At 38.5% G+C, this 26,021-nt stretch overlaps 2 protein-coding genes across 4 annotated transcripts; one reads left to right on the top strand and one right to left on the bottom strand.

Annotated features, from left to right (window-relative positions):
• The first annotated feature begins 1,702 nt into the window (after window positions 1-1,702).
• On the top strand, window positions 1,703-26,014 carry LOC129892790 (protein FIP1-like). The gene is made up of 15 exons (XM_055968340.1): window positions 1,703-1,845; window positions 15,605-15,696; window positions 15,769-15,873; window positions 16,009-16,058; window positions 16,808-16,874; window positions 17,373-17,441; window positions 17,539-17,560; window positions 20,183-20,213; window positions 20,580-20,758; window positions 21,084-21,139; window positions 21,393-21,517; window positions 22,231-22,383; window positions 22,762-22,824; window positions 23,371-23,430; window positions 25,702-26,014. The coding sequence occupies exons 1-15, from the start codon at window positions 1,727-1,729 to the stop codon at window positions 25,801-25,803; spliced, it is 1,293 nt and encodes a 430-aa protein (XP_055824315.1). The 5' UTR covers window positions 1,703-1,726; the 3' UTR covers window positions 25,804-26,014.
• On the bottom strand, window positions 4,723-7,096 carry LOC129893207 (uncharacterized). 3 transcript variants are annotated; one of them, XR_008767401.1, is made up of 3 exons: window positions 5,894-7,005; window positions 4,904-5,807; window positions 4,723-4,812 (listed from the first exon to the last, which is right to left on the bottom strand). XR_008767401.1 is itself a non-coding variant. In XM_055968702.1 (2 exons), exons 1-2 carry the CDS (start codon window positions 6,687-6,689, stop codon window positions 5,248-5,250), a joined length of 1,356 nt encoding a protein of 451 aa, XP_055824677.1. In that variant the 5' UTR covers window positions 6,690-7,096; the 3' UTR covers window positions 4,867-5,247. The 3 variants fall into 3 exon arrangements, 1 of the variants encoding a protein (XP_055824677.1); XR_008767402.1 differs by lacking the exon at window positions 4,723-4,812 and having other exon boundaries at window positions 4,867-5,022; window positions 5,103-5,807; window positions 5,894-7,096; XM_055968702.1 differs by lacking the exon at window positions 4,723-4,812 and having other exon boundaries at window positions 4,867-5,807; window positions 5,894-7,096.
• Window positions 26,015-26,021: the final 7 nt, after the last annotated feature.

Here is a 26,021-nt window from a genome sequence, read left to right as displayed (position 1 = left end):
TTCTCATCTCAGCAACTTTTATCTTTTGAATGTGAGAAGTCTTAACTGGCCAACACTCCGCCCCATACAGCATAGCCGGTCTAACCACCACTTTGTAGAACTTGCCCTTAAGTTTTGGTGGCACATTCTTGTCACATAGCACTCCGGAAGCGATCCTCCATTTCATCCACCCTACCCCAATACGATGTGTGACATCATCATCAATCTCCCCGCTGCCTTGCATGATAGACCCAAGATACTTGCAACTACTTCTCTTTTGGATGGCCTGAGCACCAAGCCTAACTTCAACGTCAACCTCCTGAGGTGTCTCACTGAACTTGCACTCTAAGTACTCTGTCTTTGTCCTACTCAACTTAAACCCTTTAGACTCCAAGGTATGTCTCCAATCCTCCAGCTTAGCGTTAACTCCGCGGCGAGTCTCATCGATCAGGACTATGTCATCCGCGAAAAGCATACACCATGGCACCGCACCTTGAATTTGTCGCGTCAATCCATCTATCACCAAGGCAAATAAAAAAGGACTAAGAGCTGATCATTGATGCAACCCCATCACCACTGGGAAGTGCTCTGAGTCCCCTCCTACTGTCCTTACCCTGGTTTTGGCTCCCTCGTACATGTCCTTGATCACCCTAATGTATGCCATAGGTACACCTTTAGCCTCCAAACATGTCCATAGTATTTCTCTTGGGACTTTGTCATAAGCCTTTTCTAGGTCGATGAATACCATATGCAAGTCCCTCTTCCTCTCCCTATGCTGCTCCACGAGTCTCCTCATAAGATGGATGGCTTCTGTAGTTGAGCGTCCCGGCATAAATCCAAACTGGTTCTCTGAAATAGACACGTCTCTCCTCACCCTCATCTCTACCACTCTTTCCCACAGTTTCATAGTATGACTTAGTAGCTTAATACCTCTATAGTTGTTGCAACTCTGGATATCCCCTTTGTTTTTGTATAGAGGGATCATTATGCTCGACCTCCATTCTTCGGGCATCGTTGCCGTTTTAAAGATGACATGAAAATCTATTAACTATGACTAGGTGATATTCACTCCATTTCGCTTTTTTGTCTTAGTTACAATTTGGAAAATCAAAGAATATTATCTTAACTTTTCAAAGACGTTTTAATTTTTTTGAATTGTTAACTATATGACTCATAGTACTTTTTGTGTAGTTTTTAAATACAAAAGATTATTTCAAATCAATAGAAGCTTTTATATTTGCGTTCTTCTGAAATATTAGTTAGTTTGACTCTCATACTTCAAATTAACTAAACGAATTAATATAGAAGGAATAATAATTATGAGGTAACATAAACACATATCATCCATTTATTAATTATAAATAAATAAAAACTGAAAAAAGAAAAAATGTAAAGGAGAGTGGCAATGATAGGATAAGAAAGAAGGAAGGCCTAACACATCGACAATCCTTTAATTTTATCCGTAAATTTTATTTAAATATTTAAACAACGTGTTGTTTCAATTGAGCATATAACCTTATGATAAGTTGTTTGAATTAGACTTATACTAAATTTTAAAAGAAAAAAAAATAAAATATACTTTTAAGCGTCTACTATATAGTCAAATTATTTATATAAAAAATATATATATTTTAAAATTATATACATCAATCTCAAATGAAACATGATATGTTAAATGGTTAACTTATTAACCTACTAGAAATTAGAACTAAAATAAGGAAGAGAGAAAAAGAAAAAAAACCATTGGATGCAGAACGAAACACAGTGGTTCTGTTTTGAAGTGGGAGATTTGCGAAGGGAATTTCTCAGAAAGAAAATGCCTGTAGAAAGACATTCCTCTTCTATCTGTGAAGACGAAAACAATTTGTAAGCGCTAATTCTCCAATCCAATCACACAATTCTCAACATTTTGATTTTGCTTCCATCAGTTTCTAGCAATGTCAGTCTTTCAGTTTTCTATTGCGCATCTCCGTTTCCGTAATTCCATGTTGAATGTTTTTTACTTATAAATTCAGTTAATTTTTCTCTTTATGCCGCCTGAAAATTTTGCAAATTCCTGCTTTGGCAATATCTGTCAATACCTAATTGTGAATGCGAACTCAGTAGAGCGGCTAGCAATCCTTGTGAACTCTATTTCTATAGAACAAAGTGTTGTTTGGCTAGTGACGCTGTCATAGTAGGATAGTTTGCATCGACCCTAGCTAAGTTTTCAGATATTTTGATTCTTCTTCCTTTTTCTAGAACTCCATCACACTATTAATTAGGTTTCTTTTGTGTGATCAACTAAATGAATATATTTGAGGGCTTCAAACTTAGCATCTAGACTATAAATTATGAGGTTGTATGTGACGACCCGTTATGTCATTATGTCACTTAGGTGCTACATGGCACAAAGTTGTCCATTTGGAAGGCTTACGTAGGAAGGAGACTAATCCTTAGTGGAATATTCTAGAAATATAGGGAGGTTTCCCATGGTATATCCTTAAATTCCATGGATTTGCATGTAAGATCCTGGCAACTTTCTAGCTAAGTAGGAAATTCTAGAGGAAGCCCTTATTTGTAAATATTAAGGGATTTGTGCAAAAACTAATATTTATACCCTAGTCCCTTGATGACTTATATAAATAGAGGGTTATTCATTTGTAAAGACAACAAGAAAAATAATTCAACTTCTCTACAATACAAAAAGCTTTCTTTAGCAAATTTTTGGTCTTCTTTATTTAGCATTTCCCTAACGATCTTGAGTGTAGTAATCTAGGCTGACTTGGTATAGTATGATCATGAGCATGTTATGCAAGATCATGAGCAAGTGTTTTAAGTGTTGCATGTGCTCTTAGTTGAAGTCTAAAGATGCGACAACGTGGTATCAAAACGAAGGTTGCGACGAAGGAAATTGCGAAGGACAGAGAAATCAATGTTGCTAACACGCAATTCAGCATCACCTAGGATGTTGTTGGCAAGAAGGCCCGTAACAAGAAGAGGAATGTCAGCAATAAGAGCCAGGAGGTGTCGCCTTAGGTTTTGTCAAGCGAAGGGCTTATGTCCTAGGAACCATCTGCCACAGAGGAGAGCGAGGATAAAGTGGAGGTCATGTCCGAGGACGTCTCCCTAGTGTTATCAAAGGCGAAAAGTGCAAAAAAGCTCTAAAGTCTGTTGGGGCTTTAAGTTCAAAGCGCAAATAAAGTGTGAACTTTAATGAAAAAGGGCGCAAAAGGACAAAATATACAAATATATATGTTTAGTCCAAGATCAATGATTATAAATATGAATGACAAACATATGACCAAAGAAATTGAAAAAAAACTTTGATAAAGTGAAAAATCAATTGTTTAGTGTTACTTCTTTAGAAGAGGCTCATTGGCAAAGAAAAGTTTGCATTAGAATCTTGTTGATGACACTGAAGCGCACATAAAGTGAGGCGAAGCGATCAACACGTTTTGAACCTCGCTTCAGGGCTTAAGCGCGCTTAAAACGCGCCTTTGACTACATTGTGTATCCCTCGATAGAGAGTTGGTTATGAAGGTTAATAGGGGGATGGGTGTTGTCAGGATCTTTGGCCAACGCTTGGGAAAAGTGGAGGGCACCCTTAACGTTCTTGAGGGACATGCTTTTAAAGAGATTGAGAGCAACCAAAATAACTTGGAGGGGTTAAGACGAGTAGAGCTAAGGCAAACAATCATTACCTTAGAGTCTAGATTCATAGAGGCGTTGACCACTATCGATACCATGAAGACAAAGATGGAGGCACTCACGAAGCATGTCAACGATGGCGTAGCTGAAGCAGCCAGGAGTGTTGTTGTGACAAAGGAGGCTAAGATGGAGGCTCCCAAGACACCAATGATCAAAGGTGTTCGTGACACAGAAGAAGTGGAGAACTTTCTTTGGCACTTGGAAAACTACTTCAGGCAAGTCAAAATGAGGGAAGATGAGGCCAAGATCAACATTGTTGTGTTGAACCTATTAGAGACTGTCATGCTATGGTGGAGAAAGAAGATGGTCGAGACCTAGAGGTCTGTGCACCATTAGCACGTCGGATCAATTCAATGTCGAGTTCAAGCGACATTCTTCCCAAATAATGTCTTGTACAAGGCAAGATGCAAACTTAAGAGAGTTGAAGTAGATAGGCAGCATACACGACTATGCAGTGTTTTGAGAAGCGAGAAGCGGAAAAAAGCAACGGGGGCTCGCTTCACAGAAGCGAGAAGCGTGAAGCGAAGCGCACGCTTTTTCCAGAAAAAGCGCTATTTAGTATAAAAATATAAAATATGCATAGATAAATAATCAAGAACTCAAAAGACTTAGATTAAAAAGTAACTAGATAGTCAATAATCCTCATAAGTAACAACATATAAAGCAAATGCATAACCAAATCACAAAGAGAGCAAAATCCTATTCTTCAACAAGATCCTCAAACTCTTGAAGTGCCATCAACAAGGGTTCTACTTCTACTTGGTCCTCATCTTCTTCCTCATCGGAGGACTCATCAACAAGAGTTCTACTTCTATTTGATTTTGAACATGAACTTGAACCTGTAGCTACTTTTTTTTCCTTGCCCCTTAAAGTACTCCCCCTAAAACCATAAATATTCTCCTCCACACCACTAGCTGTAGCAACTTCACCATAAGTGAGACCTTCTCCTTCATATACTTCTTCATCTTCATGATTTTGGGGTGCTCCAGTTAACCATTCATTTGCATCATCAATATTATCCAATAAAATTGGATCAATGGTATTGCGAGCATTGTAGCGACGCACCAATGTTCTATTATATTTGATGAACACTAGATCATTCAGGCGTTTTAACTCAAGTCTGTTTCTCTTTTTTGTATGAATCTGCATAGAATATGTAGAAAGTAATTAATGGGAGGACTTTGGATAACTAAGATACCATTTAATTTAGTAATAACGTAATATAGGTTCTCACATGTTCATACACGCTCCAATTTCTCTCGCAACCGGATGAGCTACAAGTTAAACTTTGCACTCTAATAGCAAATTGTTGCAAGTTTGGGACATTATGACCATATTGCATCCACCATTCAACTGTAGAAGAATTATTTTAAAAGTTAATATGTAATAACTTAAAAGTTAAAGCTCTAATAGTTAAATGTTGAAATGCTCACCTGGTGACCTTAAGGTTCTAGCTCTAATGGCCGACTCAATTCCAAGTAGCCCATCAGCTTTCATGTACACACCAAGCTCATCCCCTATTTTGTCTTGCAAAGTTTTATCTAGGATCATCCTTTCAACACATGCATGATATCCCAATCACACTTCTTCAGTTAAAGTCTTCATCTCATTATTTTTATAATAGAGCCCCGAGTTCAAAATAAGTCCAGCTGCATGTAAAGGTTGATGAAGTTGATCCGTCCACCTTGCATCAATGATTTTGAAAACATTCATATATTTCCTGTCATCATAATTGAATGCCTTTTCAATACTTTCTTTGGCCCTATCCATGGCTTCATAAATGTAGCTCATTGGTGGTTTTTTCTCCCCATCCACCATACGAAGTACATTAATTAAAGGACCACCAACTCTAAGTGCTTGAACAGTGTCATTCCAAAAATATGGACTGATGATGTGTCTCACAACTTCTTTCCCAAGAGTTTCCTTTGCATAGACACTCTCATTCCATTCAGTGGACATAAACAAGGTTCTCAGATTTTTCTTTTGCATATAAAAACTATGCAATGTCAAAAAAGCTGTTGCGAATCTTGTCTTAGAAGGTTTTACCAAGTTTCTTTGCTTTGTGTATCTCCTCATCATATTCAACAACAGTGCCCTTTGACTGATATAAGAATGTATCTTAACAGCCTTACCAAAAACTATTCAAAAAAATTTAATAGTTAATAAGTAAGAAAACTAACATGAAGATTAAAAAAGAACATTAAATATCAAGATTCAAGTTCACCTGTAGAATACGGGGCCTCTTTGAAAATGTCACCAAATATCAAGTTGATACAATGAGCAGCACAAGGAGTCCAGAAAATATGCGGGAACACTCCCTTCAACATGTCACCCGCTTTTTTGTTCTCACTTGCGTTATCGGTCACAACTTGTACCACATTTTCCTTGCTTATTTTCAAGATAGTCTTCTCAAACAAGTTAAACATCTTATTTGAATCAGTAGAAGAGTCACTAGCATCATGAGATTCAAGGAACACACTCCCTTTTGGAGAATTCACCAAAACATTGATGATCATTTTCCCATTCCTTGCTGTCCATTTATCCATCATAATGGAACAACCATACGTTTTCCATTGAACCTTATGATCTTCTACAATTTTGTTTGTCTTTTCCACCTCTTTTTTTAAACAAGGAACTCTTACCTCATGATAGGTAGGGGGCTTCATTCCAGGGCCATATTGGCCTACGGCCTCAATGAATTCACCAAAACTTTCGGTGTAGTTAACACAATTGAAAGGCAATCCTGCATCATACATCCATCTAGCAAAAGCAGATACAGCACGATCCCGTAAAATCTTGCTAGAAGCCTCTAGATCAATAGGTCCACCTTTTCTCTTTTCATTTGGTTTTTGCGAGAAATAGAGATTAAGAGGACCTTTGACATTGCTAGCGGTGGATGACCCACTTTCACTAGTTGAAGGTTTCTTTTTTGAGGGAGGTCCCATTGGCATATTCACTTCAACTTCATCATCCATTTCATCATTATCAACAAGATTAACCATGGATGCTTCAGGATTCATTTGAGTTTTAAATTCATTTTTTTCGTAAAATACTCCTTTATTTCTTCCTTCACACTATTCGGGACTTTTGGACACACTTTAACATCTTTATAACCACCAATAAGATGCTTCTTGTGACGAAATATTCCGCCATTATATGTCATATCACAAAAAACACATTTGATTTTTGTGTTACTTCCCATGGCAATTCCATATGTCCAAGCTGGATCCTTTTTTTGTGCCATTAAGAAAATACAACTTACTACAAAGAAAAAATAGAATAATAATTCAGTCACACAAGTCAAATTGTCAAAACAATAATAGAGCAGTTGACAAATGGCAGCAAAATTAATAAAACATTAATAGAGCAGCTGAGCAAAATTTTAAAAAAAAATTATAAAACTGCTGGCCTGCTGCAGCAGTGTTTTAAGTCCAAAATTGGCCATGAAAGTGGTCTATGGGCTCCACTTTTTGATAAATTCCCTTTATGCAATTAATTAAACATCCAATAACCATTCTCCACTTCATATCACCAGCCCACTAGCCTAATAAAACAGCTGCAGCAGTATTAAAAAAAAATAAAGCAGCTGCAGTGGGTAATAAAGCAGCCCTTGTTTTGTGTAATAAAGCAGCCCTTGTTTTGTGTAATAAAATCACTATAAAAAATTCAACCAAATTTTTCAGCTCAACAAATTAATTAATATTATATGATAAAATGATTTATGAGAAAGAAAATCATGATACAGATTACAGATAGAAAAAAACAGAGCATAACTTAACAAAACAGAGGTCACTGAGAACCCAAATCAAAAAAAAAAGGGCCAAAACATACCAGCAGCTGCGCAGAACTGCACTGCTGGCTGGATAGAAACAGAAAAAGAAGATGAGAAGAAGTGATGTAGAGAAAAAGAGAAGAACATCACAGTGGCAGAAGCTGAATAGAAATAAAAATAGAAAGAGAAAGAGAAGAAGAGAAGAAGAGAAGAAGAGAAGAAGAAGAGAAGAAAAACTAACCTGGTTGAAGTTTGAACTGACGAAGTCTCGAAGAAGTCACAGCAGCGAATAATTAATTGTAAGTTTACAGATTTGTTCTTTTAAAATAAACCCTAGTGCCGCTTTTAAAAACTAAGCGCGCTTTTTTCTCGCTTCAACATGAAGCGCGCTTCTCGCTTCTTCCATGAAGCGCACGCTTTTCTGTTTTCGCTTCGCTTCACGGTATTGAAGCGCTAGTGCCTCGCCTCGCTTCGCTTCACGCTTAAAGCGAGCGCTTTAGCGCTTTTTCACAACACTGCGACTATGTTAAAGAGTCACTACCCTTATGCTTTAAATGACTAATCTCACCAGCAATGACTTATTTAACTTCATGGATGGGTTGCAAAATTGGGCTAAGCCGGAGTTGCAACGCTGGCAAGTCATGAATATAGACCAAGCCATAGTAGAGGGTGAGTCTTTGATGGGTTTCAAGCATGAAAAGTATAATAAAGTCAAAGGCAAGGAGTCAAATGGTAGCAATGTCAAATGTGGGAAAGACTGTGTGAAAAGCAAAGAGATCGACCAACAACACCCCATGACTCAAGATTTTTATAAGTCTGATTTCAAGAAGTCAAGTGGCCATCAGAGCTATGCTGAAAGAAAGGCCCAGACTGAAAAGGATGGATCCTTCATATGTAGAGGGCCGCGTGGATTCAGGAATCTCCCTGACCTATAGAGCCTCAACTCTATGGTGCGTGAAAGGAAAGAGCATGCATAAGGAGAATGTTTGGGTGCAACAAAGTTGAGTATGGTAGGGCTATGTGGTACTGTCAAGAAGCAATCTATCAAGCCCAATGAGAATAAAACTTAGTAGGTGGAACTCACCATCAATAACAAGCATGCTCGTGCACTAGTGGACACTGGAGCAACTCACAATTTTGCGAGAAGCTTGCTCCTATGTCAAGACCGTGAATGTCGAAGCACAAAATGCTCATTGTGTAGCCAATGGTGTTGATGTCAAATTGGGCAATTGGAAAGGATCTTGCGTGGTTCCTAGAGTGACTGCCACACAGACGAAGCCAATATTTTGCTATGCAGTTAGTCAAAGGGCTCAAAAATGGGGAGCCAACGTTCATGGAAACCATTGTATGTTTGGAAGAAGACAACAATACTCAAGAGACTCTACCACCTTGCATAAAGAAGTTACTTGAGGAGAATAAAGATGTTGTGCCCAAGGAGCTATCTAAGCACTTGCCTTTTAGGCGTGAGGTGGATCACAAGATGGAGTTGGAGCTAGGGGATAAGCCACTTGCATTCGCCCCTTATCGCATGGAACCACCTGGGTTGGAGGAGCTTAGGAATCAATTGAAAGAGCTACTGGATATTGATCACATTTACCTATCAAAGGCACCCTTTGGTGCACTAGTTTTGTTCCAAAAGAAGGATGGTTTGTTGTGCTAATGCATAGACTTAATAAGGAAGAACAAGTACCCCACCACGCTCATTGCTGACTTATTTGATAGACTAGGGAAAGCCAAGTACTTTACCTAGGTGGATCTTCGCAAGGGCTACTATCAAGTTCATATTGCAGAAAAGGATGATTCAAAGACAACTTGTGTACAAGAATGGAGCCTTTTGAGTGTTGGTCATGCCCTTCAGCTTAACCAATACACCTACTACATTTTGTCCTCATAAACAAGATCTTTCATAAATACCTTAATCAATTTGTGGTTGGCTACTTGGATGACATAGTCATCTATATCAACACCTTGGAGGAGCATATGGAGCACTTAAGGAAGGTTTTCCAAGTCTTGCGAGAGAACGAGCTATACATCAAGAGGGAGAAGTGCGAGTTTGCACTATCAAATGTGCACTTCTTGGGCCATGTCATTAGCAATGATAAGCTACGCATGGATGAGACTAAAGTACATGCTATCTAGGAGTGGGAGGCACCTACAAAGGTAACTAATTGAGATTATTCCTTGGCTTTGTTAATTACTACCGTCGTTCATCAGTGGCTATTCAGGAAAAGCTGCACCATTGACCGAATTGCTAAAGAAGAACAAATCATGGGTTTGGATGGAGCATTATCACAAGGCTTTTGAAGATCTTACTGCAGTCGTGAAAGAAGAGCCAGTCTTGGCATTGCCCGTGTTCACCAAGACATTCAATGTGTAGATAGATGCATTTGAATTTTCCATTAGGGGTGTCTTTATACAGGATAGGCATCTCATAGCATTCTAGAGCCGCAAGTTGAACGTGACAGAGCTGTGTTACATGATACAGGAATAGAAGATAATTACCATTGTGCATTACCTTTGCACATGGTGACACTACTTGCTCGGGTCAAGGTTCGTGGTCAAGACCGACAATGTAGCGACTAGCTACTTTTTGATGCAGAAGAAACTTACACCTAAGCAAGCTAGGTGACAGAATTTCTTGGCCGAGTTTGATTACGTACTAGATTATAAGTCGGGCAAGGGTAATGCCGTGGTTGATGCCTTGAATCGGAAGGCCGAACTTGCTGCCATCACTTCAATAAGTTGTGACATTTGAAAGGCTATAAAGGAGGGATGCAATAATCCAGTAGCCAAGCAATGTATGCAGTCAGCCACCCAGGGAAGACTAGGCACTTTTTGTGGAGGATGATCTATTATTCACCATTGGATAGAGGATCTACGTGCCATAATTTAGAGATATTAGGTGGTGTATTATGAAGGAGAGTCATGACACCTTGTGGGCGGGGTCATCCAGGCCAATGTCATATTTGAGCCTTGGTTGAGTGGGGCATGCGAGAGGAAATAGGGTGTTATGTGCGGACTTTTCTTGTGTGCCTGCAAGACAAGGTTCAGCAGAGGCAACCCAACAGACTTTTGGAGCCACTACCAATTGTGGAGCATCCATAGGAGAGCGTGACAATGGACTTTCTTACTTGTCTATCAATGTCTAACTGTTACGGCGCCATCATGGTGGTCGTGGATAGATTTTCAATTATGTCACTTTCATGCTCGCCTCATTGGGTTGCACAACAAAGGAAGTTGTAAGTTATTCTTTTCTGAAACAATTTTTTTAAAACAAACCTGCAAGTTATCTTTAAGAACGTGGTGAAGTATTGAGGTTTATCATGGCATATCACCATTGATCGAGACCCTCATTTCATTGGGAACTTTTGGAGAAAGTTGTTCGACATACTTGGCATGGAGCTGCATTTCTTTACTAGTTTCCACCCACAAACGGATGGACAGACGAAGTGGGTCAATGCCTTATCGAAATGCTATTTTGAGGCATTATGTGAGCCCACATCAGAAGGATTGGGCTAAGTTCTTGGCCACGACCCAATTTTTTTTAATAACTTGCAGCGGAGTGAATCTACTGGGCGTCCACCATTTGAGCTTGCCACAGGCCAACAACCGTAGACTCTAAATTCTCTATTATTTGTGTTCAAGGGGAAGAGTTTGGGAGCTTATCATATGGCCAAAGGATGGGAGGAGTAGTTTGACACTACTTAGTCCAACTTGGACAAGGCAGCTAAGCGGATGAAGAAATTTGTGGACCGTAAGAGGTATCCCACGAATTATAGAGTTGGGGACATGGTCATGGTGAAGTTTAATCCAAGACAGTTCAAGGCACTACAAAGCAACAACAACAACAACAACAACAACCCAGTGGAATCCCACAACGTGGGGTCTAGGGAGGGTAAAGTGTACGCAGACCTTACTCCTGCCAAGGTAGGACGGTTGTTTTCGAGATACCCTCGGCTCAATAGAAGCATAAAAAGAGGTCAGATAAGGCTAAGAAGTTCAAAGCGATATAGGAAAGCAAATAACGAAAGCGACAGATAAAATAGAGTAATCAAAGTACAGAAAGTAGTAGATAATGACAGAAGTCAGAGCACAAGAAATTATAGTGCGCTAATGCGCCTACTAATACGGAAGCATAACGAGATTATGTACTAGCCTTCTACCCTAATATGGGTCCTCCACACCCTCATATCTAAGGTCATGTCCTCGGTAAGCTGTAACTGCGCAATGTCCTGTCTAATCACCTCTCCCCAATATTTCTTTGTCCTACCCCTACCTCTTCTGAAATCATCTATGGCCAACCTCTCACACCTCCGCACTGGGGCATTTGTGTCTCTCCTCTTCACATGCCCAAACCATCTCAATCGCATTTCCCGTATCTTGTCTTCCACCGAGGCCACTCCTACCTTGTCTCGAATAGCCTCATTTCTAATCCTGTCGCTCCTGATATGCCCACACATCCATCTCAACATTCTCATGTCGGCAACTTTCATCTTTTGAATGTGAGAGACCTTAACTGGCCAACACTCCGCCCCATATAACATAGCCAGTCTAACCACCACTTTATAAAACTTGCCCTTAAGTTGTGGTGGCACCTTCTTGTCACATAGCACACCGGAAGCGAGCCTCTATTTCATCCACCCTGCCCCAATACGATGTGTGACATCATTGTCAATCTCCCCGCTGCCTTGCATGATAGACCCAAGGTACTTGAAACTACTTTTCTTTTGGATGGCCTGGTCACCAAGCCTAACTTCTGCGCCAACCTCCTGAGGTGTCTCACTGAACTTGCACTCTAAGTACTCTATCTTGGTCCTACTCAGCTTAAACCCTTTAGACTCCTAGGTATATCTTCAATCCTCCAGCTTAGCGTTAACTCCGCTACGTGTCTCATCGATCAGGACTATGTTGTCCGCGAAAAGCATATACCATGGCACCTCACCTTGAATTTGTCGCGTCAATCCATTCATCACCAAGGCAAATAAAAACGGACTAAGAGCTGATCCTTGATGCAACCCCATCACAATTGGGAAGTGCTCTGAGTTCCCTCCTACTGTCCTTACCTTGGTTTTGGTACCCTCATACATGTCCTTGATCACCTTAATATACGCCATAGGTACACCTTTAGCCTCCAAATATCTCCATAGTATCTCTCGTGGAACTTTATCGTAAGCCTTTTCTAGGTCGATGAATACCATATGCAAATCCCTCTTCCTTTCCCTATACTGCTCCACCAGTCTCCTCATAAGATGGATGGCTTCTGTAGTTGAGCGTCCTAACATAAATCCGAAATGGTTCTCTAAAATAGACACTCCTCTCCTCACTCTCATCTCCACCACTCTTTCCCACACTTTCATAGTATGGCTTAGAAGCTTGATACCTCTATAGTTGTTGCAACTGGATATCCCCTTGTTTTTGTATAGAGGGATCATTACGCTCGACCTCCATTCTTCGGGCATCGTTGCCGTCTTAAAGATGACATTAAGTAACCTAGTCAGCCACTCCAAACCTATTGAGATCGCGCTCTTCCAAAATTCCCCAGGAATCTCGTCAGGTCTGGTCGCTCTTCTCCAGCGCATCCTACGTACATCACCCTTAACCTCTTCGACCGTAATACTACTGCAACACCCAAAATTGTGACGCCTCCCTGTATGTTCCAAATCTCCCAACACAATCTCTCTGTCCCCTTCATTCAAGAGTTTATGGAAGTATGACTTTCATCTCTGTTTAATGAGGGTCTCATCTACCAATAATTTTCCATGCTCGTCCTTAATGCACTTCACTTGATCCACATCGTGTGCCCTTCTCTCCCGCGCCTTGTCTAGCTTGAACAATTTTCTATCCCCGCCTTTCTCTTCTAGTTCAGAATAAAGGCATTCAAAAGCTGTTTTTTTTGCCGTCGAAACCACCGACTTCGCCTCCTTCCTCGCTATCTTATAAAGTTTCCTATTCGTCCACTTCTCCACCTCATCCTTGCTTTCTATCAGCTTCGCATACGCCATTTTCTTTGCTTCCACCTTCACTTGCACTTCTCTATTCCACCACCAGTCCCCTCGATGCCGACCACGGCTACCTGTCGAGACTCCCAACACTTTCCTTGCTACAACCCTAATACAACTAGCCGTCCTATCCCACATACTGTTCGCATCCCCACTAGTATCCCAGGCCCCCATATCCTTCAATTTCTCTCCCTCTCCAGGGAACTAGCCGTGGTCAAACTCCCCCATCTGATCCTAGGTCGATCATCCCTGACCCTCTTCTTTCTCGTCATCTTGATTCCTAAATCCATCACCAAGAGCTTATGTCGGGTCATAAGGTTGTCGATCGGAATTACCTTACAATCTTTGCACAAACCTTTATCATCCTTCCTAAGGAGTAAAAAATCTATCTGAGTCTTAGCCACCGAACTACGGAAGGTTACCAAGTGGTCCTCCTTCTTTGGGAAACTCGAATTGGCTATCACAAATCCAAAAGCTCTTGCGAAATCCAAAAGTGAAACTCCTCCTCCAGTTCTGTCCCCGAAGCCAAAGCCTCCATGCACATCATCATACCCTCTCGAAATAGACCCGATGTGCCCTTGAAATTCCCTCCCACGAAAAGCTTCTCAGTAGGCGGTTTACCTCCCACTAACTCATCCAAATCCTCCCAAAAGCGCTTCTTATCCTCCTCGCCTAAGCCCGCTTGCGGCGCATAAGCACTAATAATGTTCAAGGTGATCCCTTCAACGACCACCTTAATCAACATCATCCTATCAGTGACTCTCCTAACCTCCACCACCTGGTCCTTTAAATCACTGTCTACTAAAATGCCTACCCCATTCCTATACTTCGATCTACTAGAGAACCAAAGCTTATACTCGTCTACCTCCTTAGCTTTAGAACCTACCCATTTGGTCTCTTGGACACAAGCTATATTAATCTTCCTCTTCTTTAGAATCTTAACTAGCTCTATGGATTTTTTCGTTAATGTCCCAATGTTCCAAGAACCTACTCTCAGTCTAGATGCTCCTTTAACCCACTTACCCCTCCTTACCCTCGTCCCCGTCCCTGAGTCAAGGCACTACAAAGCATGCACCACAAGCTTGATTCGCAAGTATGAGGTACCAGTTACCCTTCCCAAGGTGGGCAAGATCTCGTACAAGCTTGACATGCCTTCACATCTTAACATCCATCTTGTCTTTCACGCTAGCATGCTTTAGCCATACCATGAAGATAAGGATGATTCGAGTAGGGACCAGTCTAGTCGGATGCCTACTACTATCACCGCGTTACATGATCAGGAGATTAAGGCTATCATTGACTACCAAGCTAGGCGAAAACAAGGGAAAAAAGCCATTGCCAGGTTCCTTGTCCACTGGAAGGGACAATTACTGGAGGAAGCCACTTGGGAGCGATAGAAGACTAGTGGCAATTCAAAGACAATCCAAGAGTTTATGTAGCGGCAATGCGCAGCGGTCGTCACAACATCAGGTGGGGGGAGAGTGTGGTGACCGCCATGTCATCATGTTACTTAGGTGCCATATGACACAAAGTTGCCCATTTGGAAGGGTTACATAGGAAGGAGACTACTCCTTAGAGGAATATTGTAGAGAATAATGGAGATTTCCGATGGTAGATTCTACAATTCTATGGATTTGCAGGGAATATCTTTGTAACTTTCTAGCTAAGTAGAAAATTCTAGAGGAAACCCTTATTTGTAAATATTAAGGAGCTTGTGCAACAATTAATATTTATACACTAGCCCCTAGATGACTAGTATAAATAGAAGGCCATTATTTGTAAAGGCATCAAGAAAAGTAATTCAAGTTCTACAATACAAAAAGCTTCCTTTAGCAAATTTCTCGTCTTCCTTATCAAGCATTCCCTTAGCGATCTTGAGTGTAGCAATCTAGGTTGACTTTGCATAGCAAGATCGTGAGTAAGTTGTCAAGTGCCACACGTGCACTTAGTTGAAGACTAAGGATGTGACATGTATATGTATAAAGAAGGGGAAGGAGGAACATAGGCTTATATAAAGATGATGTGTAAGCAACACTGAGATGTTTATGGTCAATTGTGTGACTTGCCAAGTGAACTTTTTCAAATAAAAGTTATGGTTCTTTTTGACTTAACATTAGAGTTTCTTGCTTATTAATGAATGGCTCTGCTGTCTGTTTAACTGTAGGTTCCTGGACATACTGGATGAGGCACCTCTATTCGGTAATAGGAGGCCTACAAGCCTTATTGGGAGTGTTTTCTACTTTATCTTATTGGCAAGTAATACTACTTCAGTACCACATGCAAATTACTCACTTATATGATAGCTGATTAATAACAAATTCCAGGCAGGTTTTAGTGTTTTGGCTGTGGGAGCCACATGGATATTTCACTCTATTCGAGGATTAGTTTTCCAGCTTCTTTGCAGTTGTAATGTTGCCGTCTTAGTTATCACCGGTCTGCTCCTGTGAACTTATCCTCTCCAGTTATATTCTTGGCCAAGTTATAAGTTACAAATCTGTTTCATCATTTATATTGTTCATGTTGTTGACTTCACTCTAATTGTTGAACATAAGTATTAAATATCTGTAGGCATTTTTCAGCAATATCTGGTATACCAAGTGCAGAAAATACGGTTGCAGGTGAGGTTTCCATTATACATTACTTGATAATTTGTAGTTTTTGATGTCACAAATGGCATTTTTCTGTTGAACTATAAATCATGACTTGAGGTCACACAAAGTAGATGAAAATAACACAGTGGGTCAATAATTAATATCAGACACTACCTCATTGTATATAACTTTCTTTTCTCTCCCTCATGTCCTTCTGCTGCGTCGTTCCCCAACCGACATGTACAGAAAAAACAAACAGGATATTTGAAACAACCTCTCTTTATATCACTTTGGTTAATATCATATTCACGTGAGGTGAGTGCATATATCATACGCTCGTATGGTGCCAAAACATGCATAGCATTAAAGTTGCTACACTTTCTAGTGTAAGCAGCTGTGCATTCTATAGATTTTCTTACTATGGTGCTACTAGAGAGTTTGATAACCTGACAGATGTAGGAAGAAGACCTAATTAGCAATTATATGAGACTAAAGATTGGCCTGTCCACTAGGAGTATGAAGGAGTAAAAGTCAGTTGGCCAAGGTGATATAACTTTTTAGGCTTCTGGGATCTTTCTTGCCGAGAATGGGGGATTTGTAATTCCACTACTTGGCTAAGGATTACACATTACTGAAATATTTTGCTTATTAAGATCGACAATGTCTGTTTCCTTCTTTGTTTTGAGAAAGGTAACCGTTCCTTCTTGTTTTACCATGATCCAAATCATATTTTGTGAAGTGTAAATTTTGAAGTGCACGATGGTTTAATTTTGTAGGGTTACTGTGTTTTTATTCAGAAGATGAACCATATTATTCGCTTACCATTTGCAACAATTGCATATGGTACATCCCTACTTGGTTCTTTATGTGTTCAGCTTTTTTGTGTACTATGCATTGCTTTAATTAGTTCTAATCTCAAAATATATGGTCAAAACAAGTCTTGCTTGTAGTGCCAAATATATTGTTTACATGCAGGAATGGCTCATTATAGTTGAATTGTGTTTCAGCAAGGCAGTACAATCTTTTCCTTTTTATGGTTACTAATTTGAACTTGTGAATATTTGTGATGCATTAGATGATTCAAATTTTCTGCCTTCTCAATGCCCCATCTCTTACTTCCTGGAAAAGGAGGGGAAAGGACAATCACATAGATCTTGGTTAGCCTGAATATTATTCTAGTCTTCTGATAAGCTTGCTCATTTGCAACAGTGATCCCTAAAGATAGTATCCATAGCCTTCTGTTATCTGTTGAAGGGGACTTCGGGAAGTTCTAAGTTTGAATCGCCAACTTCTATGAAGATTATATTTCTGCCACAATTATTTATATTTTTCGATCTGTAGTTCCTACAGAAGTGAATATCCATTTGAAACACTTCTTTTGCCGGAACTGCTGCAATGCTGCTGGTCATGGTTTGGGATCCAGATATTAGAATCCTCTCCATATCCACACTACTCAGTTTGACCTGCCAAGAACAATTTTGCCTTTTTTTTCCTTGGTTATATGCAGCTTCACTGAATATTGAGATGCTGTATAGCTAAGTTTTTAGCTGAGAAACAGGCCCTGGAGACTTTTCCTTCTAAAATAAAAAAAAATTCATGTAATTTGCTGCATAGTGGAAACTTTTGTGCATGCTACATTACAAGTCATGGATTTGGATTTAAGAACACAATTTTTATCATAGAATTTTAAGTTTTGTTTCTTGGACAGTGAAAGCAACCTGAATAATGATTAGAAATAGTACAGAGAGCTCAAGACTCTGACAATGGGAAAATCACTATTTCTATGTTAGAGCTCAAGACTCTGAGGTCTGAAATAGACTTTGTTGGAGCTTGGTGTATTGTTTGATGGGTTAAACCAAGGAGAAACAGAGGATGAAGGAACTAATTTTCAGTATATATTTATTTTGCTTGTGTTTACTTTATTTGGACTGGAAGAATACAAAAAATAGCATCTTCTACTCCATACCTGAAGAATTTTTACATAGACTGAGTGATCCCCCAGAATATTGTGAGGAATAATCACTTCATAGGCTGAATGATCCCTCAGGCTATTGTGAGGAATAATCACTTTGAATTCAAACTACCCCAAGCAACTGACGCATGATGAAGAGTAAAATAAGGCAGAGGGATCCCTACTTCTACCTTTGTCTCTTCAGCTTAGGAGATCCAGTTCAAGGACTGAAATTAAATCAAAGTGGATATGAAATATCAAAAGGTTCTATTGATCCAAGCAAAAAGAATGGGCCAAAATTGTCCATTTGGTCCCAAATCTTTGGGGTTGCTTTTTTCCAATAATGTGTCAGGAGCTAAGATCAGGTCGAAGGGCGTTGTCGATATCCTCCTGGTGATATGCGGGACAAACATCGTTGTAAGTTTTCCAAGAATTTGTTCCTTTGCACAAGTAAGAAACCAATGTCTCATATCGTATATCAACTTCTTAAAATTTGCTCGTAATGGACCATACTCAATGGACCTTGCTAATATGCAATACTACTGAATCATAAAAATCGAAATTGGTCTTGAATATGTCATTTACATGTGGAGTAAATAATCTGAAGATTGAACCTTAGGCTGGATCTAAAGGCAGCTTCAAAGCCACAATCTTCAAAATGTTCAAGGCTTCAGCCACATGTGAGGTGTAGCTTTCACACTTCTATTATATATTGAATGCTGCAATTGAAGATTGTATTTTCCATTGTGGTTGTTAGAATAGAAATAGAAACAAGAATAGTAGATACAATCCCACTTAGAATAGGCACAGAAATAAGAATAGTATATAGAATCCTATTTGAAAAAGGATTGTAATGTAGTGTTCTAATTGGAAAAAGGAGTCTAATCTAATGTAGTATCTATTAATACGGTCTCAATATAATAATGTAGAGAAACAATTCAATAATATTTTTCTCCTATATTTCTCACATTGTATCAGAGCCTCTACGATCTTGGTAGAGAATCAAAGAGCTTTCTCTGCTGGTGTGCGACTATTACCCATTATGCCGCTCGTCTGGCCAATGATTATGTTCACAAAAGTTGGGTCACCGTGTATCTTTCTAGTGACTATTTTCTCATTCTCCCTCCATTTCAAAAAGAATGGTCTAGTTTGACTTGGCATGAAGTTTAAGAAAATAAAGAAGACTTTTCAATCTTGTGGTCCTAAATTGAAGTTATGTACCAAAATGCCCTTTAATCTTGTGGCCTTAAACATGTCACGTGGAAAGTTGAAATTAAAGTGTTGCCAAAAAAGAAAAGGGGTCATTCTTTTTTAAACATACTAAAAAGAAAAGTAGGTTATTCTTTTTGATACAGAGGGAGTATCTAATTTGTGTAGTATCGTGCCATCTTTTCGGCGACTACTTTCACATATTGGATTTGCGTTGCATTGTGCCATCTTTCGGTGACTACTTTCTCATATCCGATTTGCGTAGTACCATGTCATCTTTCCGGTGACTACTTTTTGATATCCAATTTGTGTAGCACCGTGCATCTTTCCACTGACTACTTTCTCATATTTGATTTGTGTAGCATCGTGCATCTCTCCTGACTACTTGTCATATTTAATTTGCATAGTTGCGTTGATTTTTTCGAACTACTTTCTCATATTTGAGTTGCATAGTACCGTGTGTCTTTCCGGTGACTCCTCATATTCAATTTGCATAGTTCCATGCGTCTTTTCGGTGACTGCTCAAATTTGATTTGCATAGGATTGTACCATCATTCCAGCCCTACCCATATAATTTTTCTATTTCAGTAGGATCGTGCCGTCAATCCGACCATATCCATACAATTCTCTTTCTCCGTAGGGTCGTGCCATTATTCTGACCCTACCCACATAATTCTCTTTCTCACTAGGATCGTGCCATCATTCCGACCCTACCCATATAATTCTATTTCTCAGTTAGGTCGTGCCATTATTCCTACTCTATCCATAAGTTCATTTTCCAAATTGTGACCACTTTCAGCCATCGAATCTAATAATAAGGCGCATGAGCATGTTCTGGTCAATTTTATGGTGACTTTCTTGTTTAAGATCTATCCATCTCTTGATTTCAAGTCGATCTGTATATTAATTCCAAATTTTGAGCACTTTCTAGCGACCATTGCATTGTTTCCATAGATTTGAGTTTTCCTGTAGTGTTCTCTTTCTGTTTCAGATTTACTTTTGCCAAAAAGAGAAAAGAAAAGGTATATAGATAGGTTGGATTATAGTGATATTTTCTCTCCCCGTGACTAAAATAACATATGTCCGTCTTTTTCCATCTATGGGTTTCGTTCTTCATTGGCCCTTTAAGAGTTTAATCAGTTGGCAATAAGAATTTTTTTTTCCACGATTATTTCGAGGAAGAAGTCTATATGGAGCAACCATCTAACTTTTTGTTGCTCAAGGGGAGTCTGGTAGCCTTGTATGTCAATTGTGTAAGTCAATCTATGGTCCGAAATAATCTTCTCGAACTTGGTTTGGGAAGTTCAGCACAATAATTTAGGAGTTTGGCATGACTCGTACTGGTGCTGATCATTCTGTGTTTTATCGATATTCTACATCAAATCCAGTATTTCATGAGAGGAGTAAGCACATTGAGTTTGACTGTCACTATCAGAGAAAAGATACTCTCGGGAGATATTGTTACAAAATTTGTGAAGCTGAGTGATCAACTTGCAGATATCTTCACTAAGTCCCTCACCGATCCTCGTATTAAGTACATTTGTAACAAGCTAGGTACATATGGCTTGTATGCACCAACTTGAGGGGGAGTGTTAGAATAGAAATAGAAACAAGAAGAGTATATACAATCCCACTTAGAATAGAAATAGGAATAAGAATAGTATATAAAATTATATTTGAAAAAGGATTGTAATGTAGCGTCTTAGTTGGAAAAGGAGTCAAATGTAGTATCTATAAAATACGGTCTCAATGTAATAAGATAGAGACACAATTCAATAATTTTTTTCTCCTGTATTTCTCACAGTGGTGGTATTGGGGTAGCTCTATAACTTGATTGCTTCACTATTGCCTTTCTAATCAGAGGTTTAATGCATTTTCCACCATTTTTGCAGGATAATCATGCTGGCTGAAGTAGTCTGTGCTGCTTCTTTCATGACTCTCTACATTGGTGAGTGACCTCCTCTGTATCACATCCTCCAAAATAGAGTCATTTCTCTAGACATATTTTATAGAAAATTCCACTTGTCTCAGAAAAAAATTCCATAAAATTGCTCAGTGAAGTTGTCTTAAACCTTCATGTTTGATGACTAAGAATTGTTTAAGGCTGTTGGGTGCCTATTGTAAATTCCAAATTTTATATTTTATTCGTAAACATATTTGGGGAATAACATTTCTCAGCACAACACCTTCAATTGTCACAGGTTATGTTCATCAATACAATTCATTTGATTCCCAGCCCGATGTTTTAAAGTCACTTTATTCTCCACTTCAACCATCAAATTCTTTGGAAGGACTGAGGTACCTCATTAGATTTACGCTGATGAATGTAGAATATTTTTACTAGTAATTTGGTCACTATATCTCAAGACAAACTAGTTGACATCAAATACTCCATTAATGTATGGCTCTGCCAAGAGTCCTCATAAAATGAAGAGCTCTGCAGACACAGTTTCTTGTTCCACATTTTTGCCACATTTTTTGGTTCTCAAAGCTCAAAGCACATTACCCTTTTTGAGTCTATTAAGTACAATGCATATTGAAAGGAAAAAAGTAGCGCAAGGAATTATTTTGAGACTTTTAGTTTATACAGAGGCACAACCAAACTACTCTCCTAATACTTTTTAGATAAATGTGAAAAGCTTATATCAGTTAAAATCTTGGCGATTGGAAGCCATAACTAGAAAAGGTAAAACATATCAGGATTACTGTGGAAAGTAGCCTAATAAATTGGGAGTGACAAGTAGTCATATTTGTTTGAACACATCAATATTGAGATATAGCTACCCTATGCAAGGAACTTCTGTGAAATGAAAGGTTGAAAATTATAATGTCTTCTGAGATGGTTACATCTGTGGTTGCTTGAGAAGTGGCAGGGTTTTGGTGGAAAAACTGCTGCTAAAGAATAATCAAATATCCTTATGTTTCTGTAACGCAGTTAGAACTGAAGATGTGTAGTCATGCTCAGGGATGAGATCACATCTTCTCTATGTTACTTGGAATAAGGACTTCTGAGAACAGATGGAACAAAGATCTTAAAAGATGATTACAAGCTGCCTCCAGATGATGAATGATTTTCAGATGTTCACTGGTAGCCTTTTGTTGCATAGATATAAAGATGATGGTCGACTATCTGATCAGCTCATGGCCTTACTGCAATATCAGCAAGAAAATATACACTTTCTGAGTGAAGAGGTATATGTTGATAAAGAAAACTCTGATTATTTTCTTCTGTAGAATAAGATTCCAACCATGTTTCATTGCAAGGAGAGTAAAGACGGAACTGGACTTTGAGCGGCTGTAGTTTTACTAGTTGGTGCATCAAGTAGTTAACAACACATAGAAGTCTTTTTTCCTTCTTTTTTTCATGTTAAGGGATCTCCTGCTATTCTTTGGAAAGGAAGATAGAATTCTACACATTCCGTGGTCTTGATTGCTGCAGGATGTGTCGATTTATTGCGGCCAAAATAGAAAGAAAAATGCATTTTGATTGTATTTTAGTTATTGTTTCTTGTATTTTATTGAACTATCTTCTTTGTTTCTGTCTGAATTTTGATGTTTTTCTTCCTTTAGATTCTTGGATTACAGGAATCCTTGAGCAAATATGAAAGGTCTAATGATGGGAGTGTACTGCAGGTAAGCTTCACTTTATGGATGTTGCTTTGCTACCAGAATCTCCTTCCTCTATTTTTAGAAAAGAAAGAATCTAACGTTTTGACTGCATAGTGAGTTCGTGTCTGTGATCTTAAGCTACAAGTCATAAAGGAAACCAAAGAATTTAAGAAGGATAAATGTGTATCAACTATCATAAATCTGAAAGTGGTAAACAATCTTCCACACTTTCCACTTTATAAGATCTTGGTGAAGGTATTATGATAAAAGGGCTTCACTTCTATTATTGTTGTTGACCAAGGTAGCTGGTAATGACTGTCTGAACAAGTTTCTCCATGAAAAACCCAGGAAACAAAGAAAAAAAGTCATTGATTCTGGGGATGACATGACATACACCAGCAGTTGCATGTTTTATATTCCGTAAGATGATAATTTGGAAGCTAATGTTATTTTAGCTCATCTAGTGGAATTGTTCAGTTATGAAAATCAACCATCTCTGTGTAGTAATCACTCAATTGTGGAATTTGGACTACAAAAATTGTGAAAATAATCAGCTGCTTGATTCTGCAGGTTGATCTGTCCCACTTACTGGCTGCTCGAGACCAAGAATTGCACACACTTCCAGCTGAGGTATTATTGGTAGCGTGTGGTCTTTTTTATCTATTTCTTTCTTACAAAATTAAGTGCCTGTAGAGATGCAAGTACTTTTATGCTGTGCAGAACTAACATGTAAACGAATTGTTTTAAGAAACAGACTTGTTTGTATAGTTCTCTGGGTAAAAAAATTGAACTTGTACATCCAAGTCCAATTTCCACAAATACTAGTCATGAGCATGTTTTGCATTTTTATTATTGTTGAAAGTCGAAAAAATTAATAAAGTTATATATGTCTAGATTCACATGTCATGTTGAAGTTATGTAAGGCGAACATTATAGAATACCATTGAATGTGTTGCATTTTCTGTTTGTTTTTTTTCACATCGTAAAAGCTGTTACGATCTAGGTAGAGACTCGAGCAACTTCTATCTTACATTTTCTGCTTGGTTAAAGTCATAAAAAATAATAATATTCGTCTCTTTCTAGTGATTATTCTGGTGGCACCACTCTTATTTTCGATGAATGTTCTGATAGCACCGTGCTTGTTTTCGTCATTCTAACAACACTATCTCCTCCAATCATCACGGTGGTCATTTTTCCAGAGATTTTTCACATAAAACTTCTGTCTCTTCTTTTTCCACATGACATTGCAGTCTCATATTGAGACCCTTTGCTAATTGAATTTTTTGTCACCTTTACAGAGCTCGTTTTCTTATAGTTTTCTTCTTGGTATCAGAGTTGAGTATTGAATTCCTTTTCTAAACATTACATTCCTGGCCACTCCGCTCACTGTTCCATTAAAATCTTATTATCTTCTTTTTATTAGTTTGAGTATGGAATTCCGCCTTTGACAATTGAATTTCACTGATTTGTTATTATCTTCTCTTATTTTCTCCTTGTGTTGTCAGAGTCTGGATATGAAAGTCTTCTAATTATTGAATTTTTGGTTACTATTCTAGAAAAGTCGTCTTCCCTTTTCTTTCCTAATGGCATAAAGTTTGAGTATTGAGTTCCTCTTCTGAATAACCCTTTAAAAAAAAAATCTTTCCTCATGGACAGAGTACCATCATTATCCAGTTAGTCTCATGACAGTGAGGAGGAGATAAAAAGTCTAGCCACCATACTCGATATAATTTTTTTGATCTTGATATGCAAACTCAAGTTATTTCACCAGACCGTGCTGAAAATGTTGTGTCTAGACTCTAGAATGCACAACATGCATTTAAATAAAGTTAATGAGAATGGTATAGAATATACTATTGGGTAGCGTAAAATATTTTTTATTTTGTTATTGAATAATTACTATACTGTATCTAGCATAGAGAAAAATCGTGTATCATATGTACGGATACTGAAACAGCACCAGGAAAAACAACAGAAGAATCATATGAACTCAGTAGTGATGGTCTCACTCATGTAAATTAAGTGAGTTTTGTTTTTCATCAACGTGAGATTATAATTCCATAAAGGCATGAGCTGTATGCAATGGGCTCCCACTTATAACAGATCCAACATAAAACTTAAAGAGTTCGAAAATATTGCAAGGACGAATGTAGTTTGCTTGTCTCTGATATTTCTTCTTTCTAAGTATAAGTTTACCTCAGTATTTGTTATCCTTTTACTGTTTTGTTATTATCTGCTGAAAGATTACTGTTTCAGATGAATCAATTGCAATCTGAGCTTAGGCTTGCTCGATCTCTTATAGAAGAGAAGGATGCTGAGATGCAGCGCATCCGCAGTACAAACAATTAGGTGTTTTAGAAAATTATTTGGAAAATAAACTTTTTTGTGGTGTTTAAATGCAACTGCTGCTTCTTTGCCATTAAGAATGAACTATGATGTATCAAAAGAAAAGTCAAAAAGTATTTGGTTAAGATGTAGCCATTAACAACCTAAAAGAACAATCTAAATTTGGAAGGCATCAATCACTAATGAGTCGTGGGTGTGCCCCGTCTTTTTAGCCATCTAGGTGCTCCATTGCATGAGTCATAGAAGTCTAGTCTGATTCGAGTTGAACCCCAACAGTTGTTCCAAACATACATGATTTTATAAACATGACTCATCTATTATATCAAACCTTTCTGCTTCCGTCAGAGAAACATTTTGAGGTTCTCGTAATTTTCTATATTATGCAAATTGACTTCCTTTTTTTTTTTTTCATGTACAGATGTAGCGGTTACAGTTATTACTAAGTGTTATTGTTACTCCATTTTCCATCTTGTTTTAGTTCCCATAATCTTGCTAGCTTCTTTTACACCAAAAGGTTGTATGATATTTCCTTTTGTTTTGGGTGTTTTGTAACAGTATGTAGAGGAAAATGAGAGGCTTAGAGGAATTCTAAGGGAATGGAGCAGCCGAACAGCTAAGGTAGTGTTTTATCATTATTATCATGTAGCAAAGCAGTAAGTAGTTATTATCATTTCCCTTGGGTTAAAAACTAATGTATATAGTTCCAACCAAAGTAGCTGCTAGGTTACTAACTTGCTACTTCTCAATGGACTAGCCAATTCTTTGCTCTTTTTGTTATTATGAACTGGGAAGGAAGTTGCGCTCTATGCACCATTCTAGGTTTGATCATGAGAAGCATGCTGAATGCAACATTTTGAGCCTCCAGCCATTGTATG

This window comes from Solanum dulcamara, chromosome 6, assembly GCF_947179165.1.
Source record: "Solanum dulcamara chromosome 6, daSolDulc1.2, whole genome shotgun sequence".
Taxonomy (NCBI): domain Eukaryota; kingdom Viridiplantae; phylum Streptophyta; class Magnoliopsida; order Solanales; family Solanaceae; genus Solanum; species Solanum dulcamara.
Note: the sequence above shows the minus strand (reverse complement) of the source record. Positions and strands in the feature narration are given on the sequence as shown.

What these genes read in the sequence shown, in the direction of transcription:
- LOC129892790 (XM_055968340.1), top strand. Translation starts at nt 1,727, where the DNA reads ATGCAGAACGAAACACAGTGGTTCTGTTTTGAAGTGGGAGATTTGCGA. An exon ending in TGTGAAGACGAAAACAATTT is followed by an intron (nt 1,846 to 15,604) that starts GTAAGCGCTAAT and finishes GTTTAACTGTAG; the next exon opens with GTTCCTGGACATACTGGATG. An exon ending in TTAGATTTACGCTGATGAAT is followed by an intron (nt 21,518 to 22,230) that starts GTAGAATATTTT and finishes AGATCTTAAAAG; the next exon opens with ATGATTACAAGCTGCCTCCA.
- LOC129893207 (XM_055968702.1), bottom strand. Translation starts at nt 6,689, where the DNA reads ATGAATCCTGAAGCATCCATGGTTAATCTTGTTGATAATGATGAAATG. An exon ending in AGAGGCCCCGTATTCTACAG is followed by an intron (nt 5,808 to 5,893) that starts GTGAACTTGAAT and finishes TTTTTTGAATAG; the next exon opens with TTTTTGGTAAGGCTGTTAAG.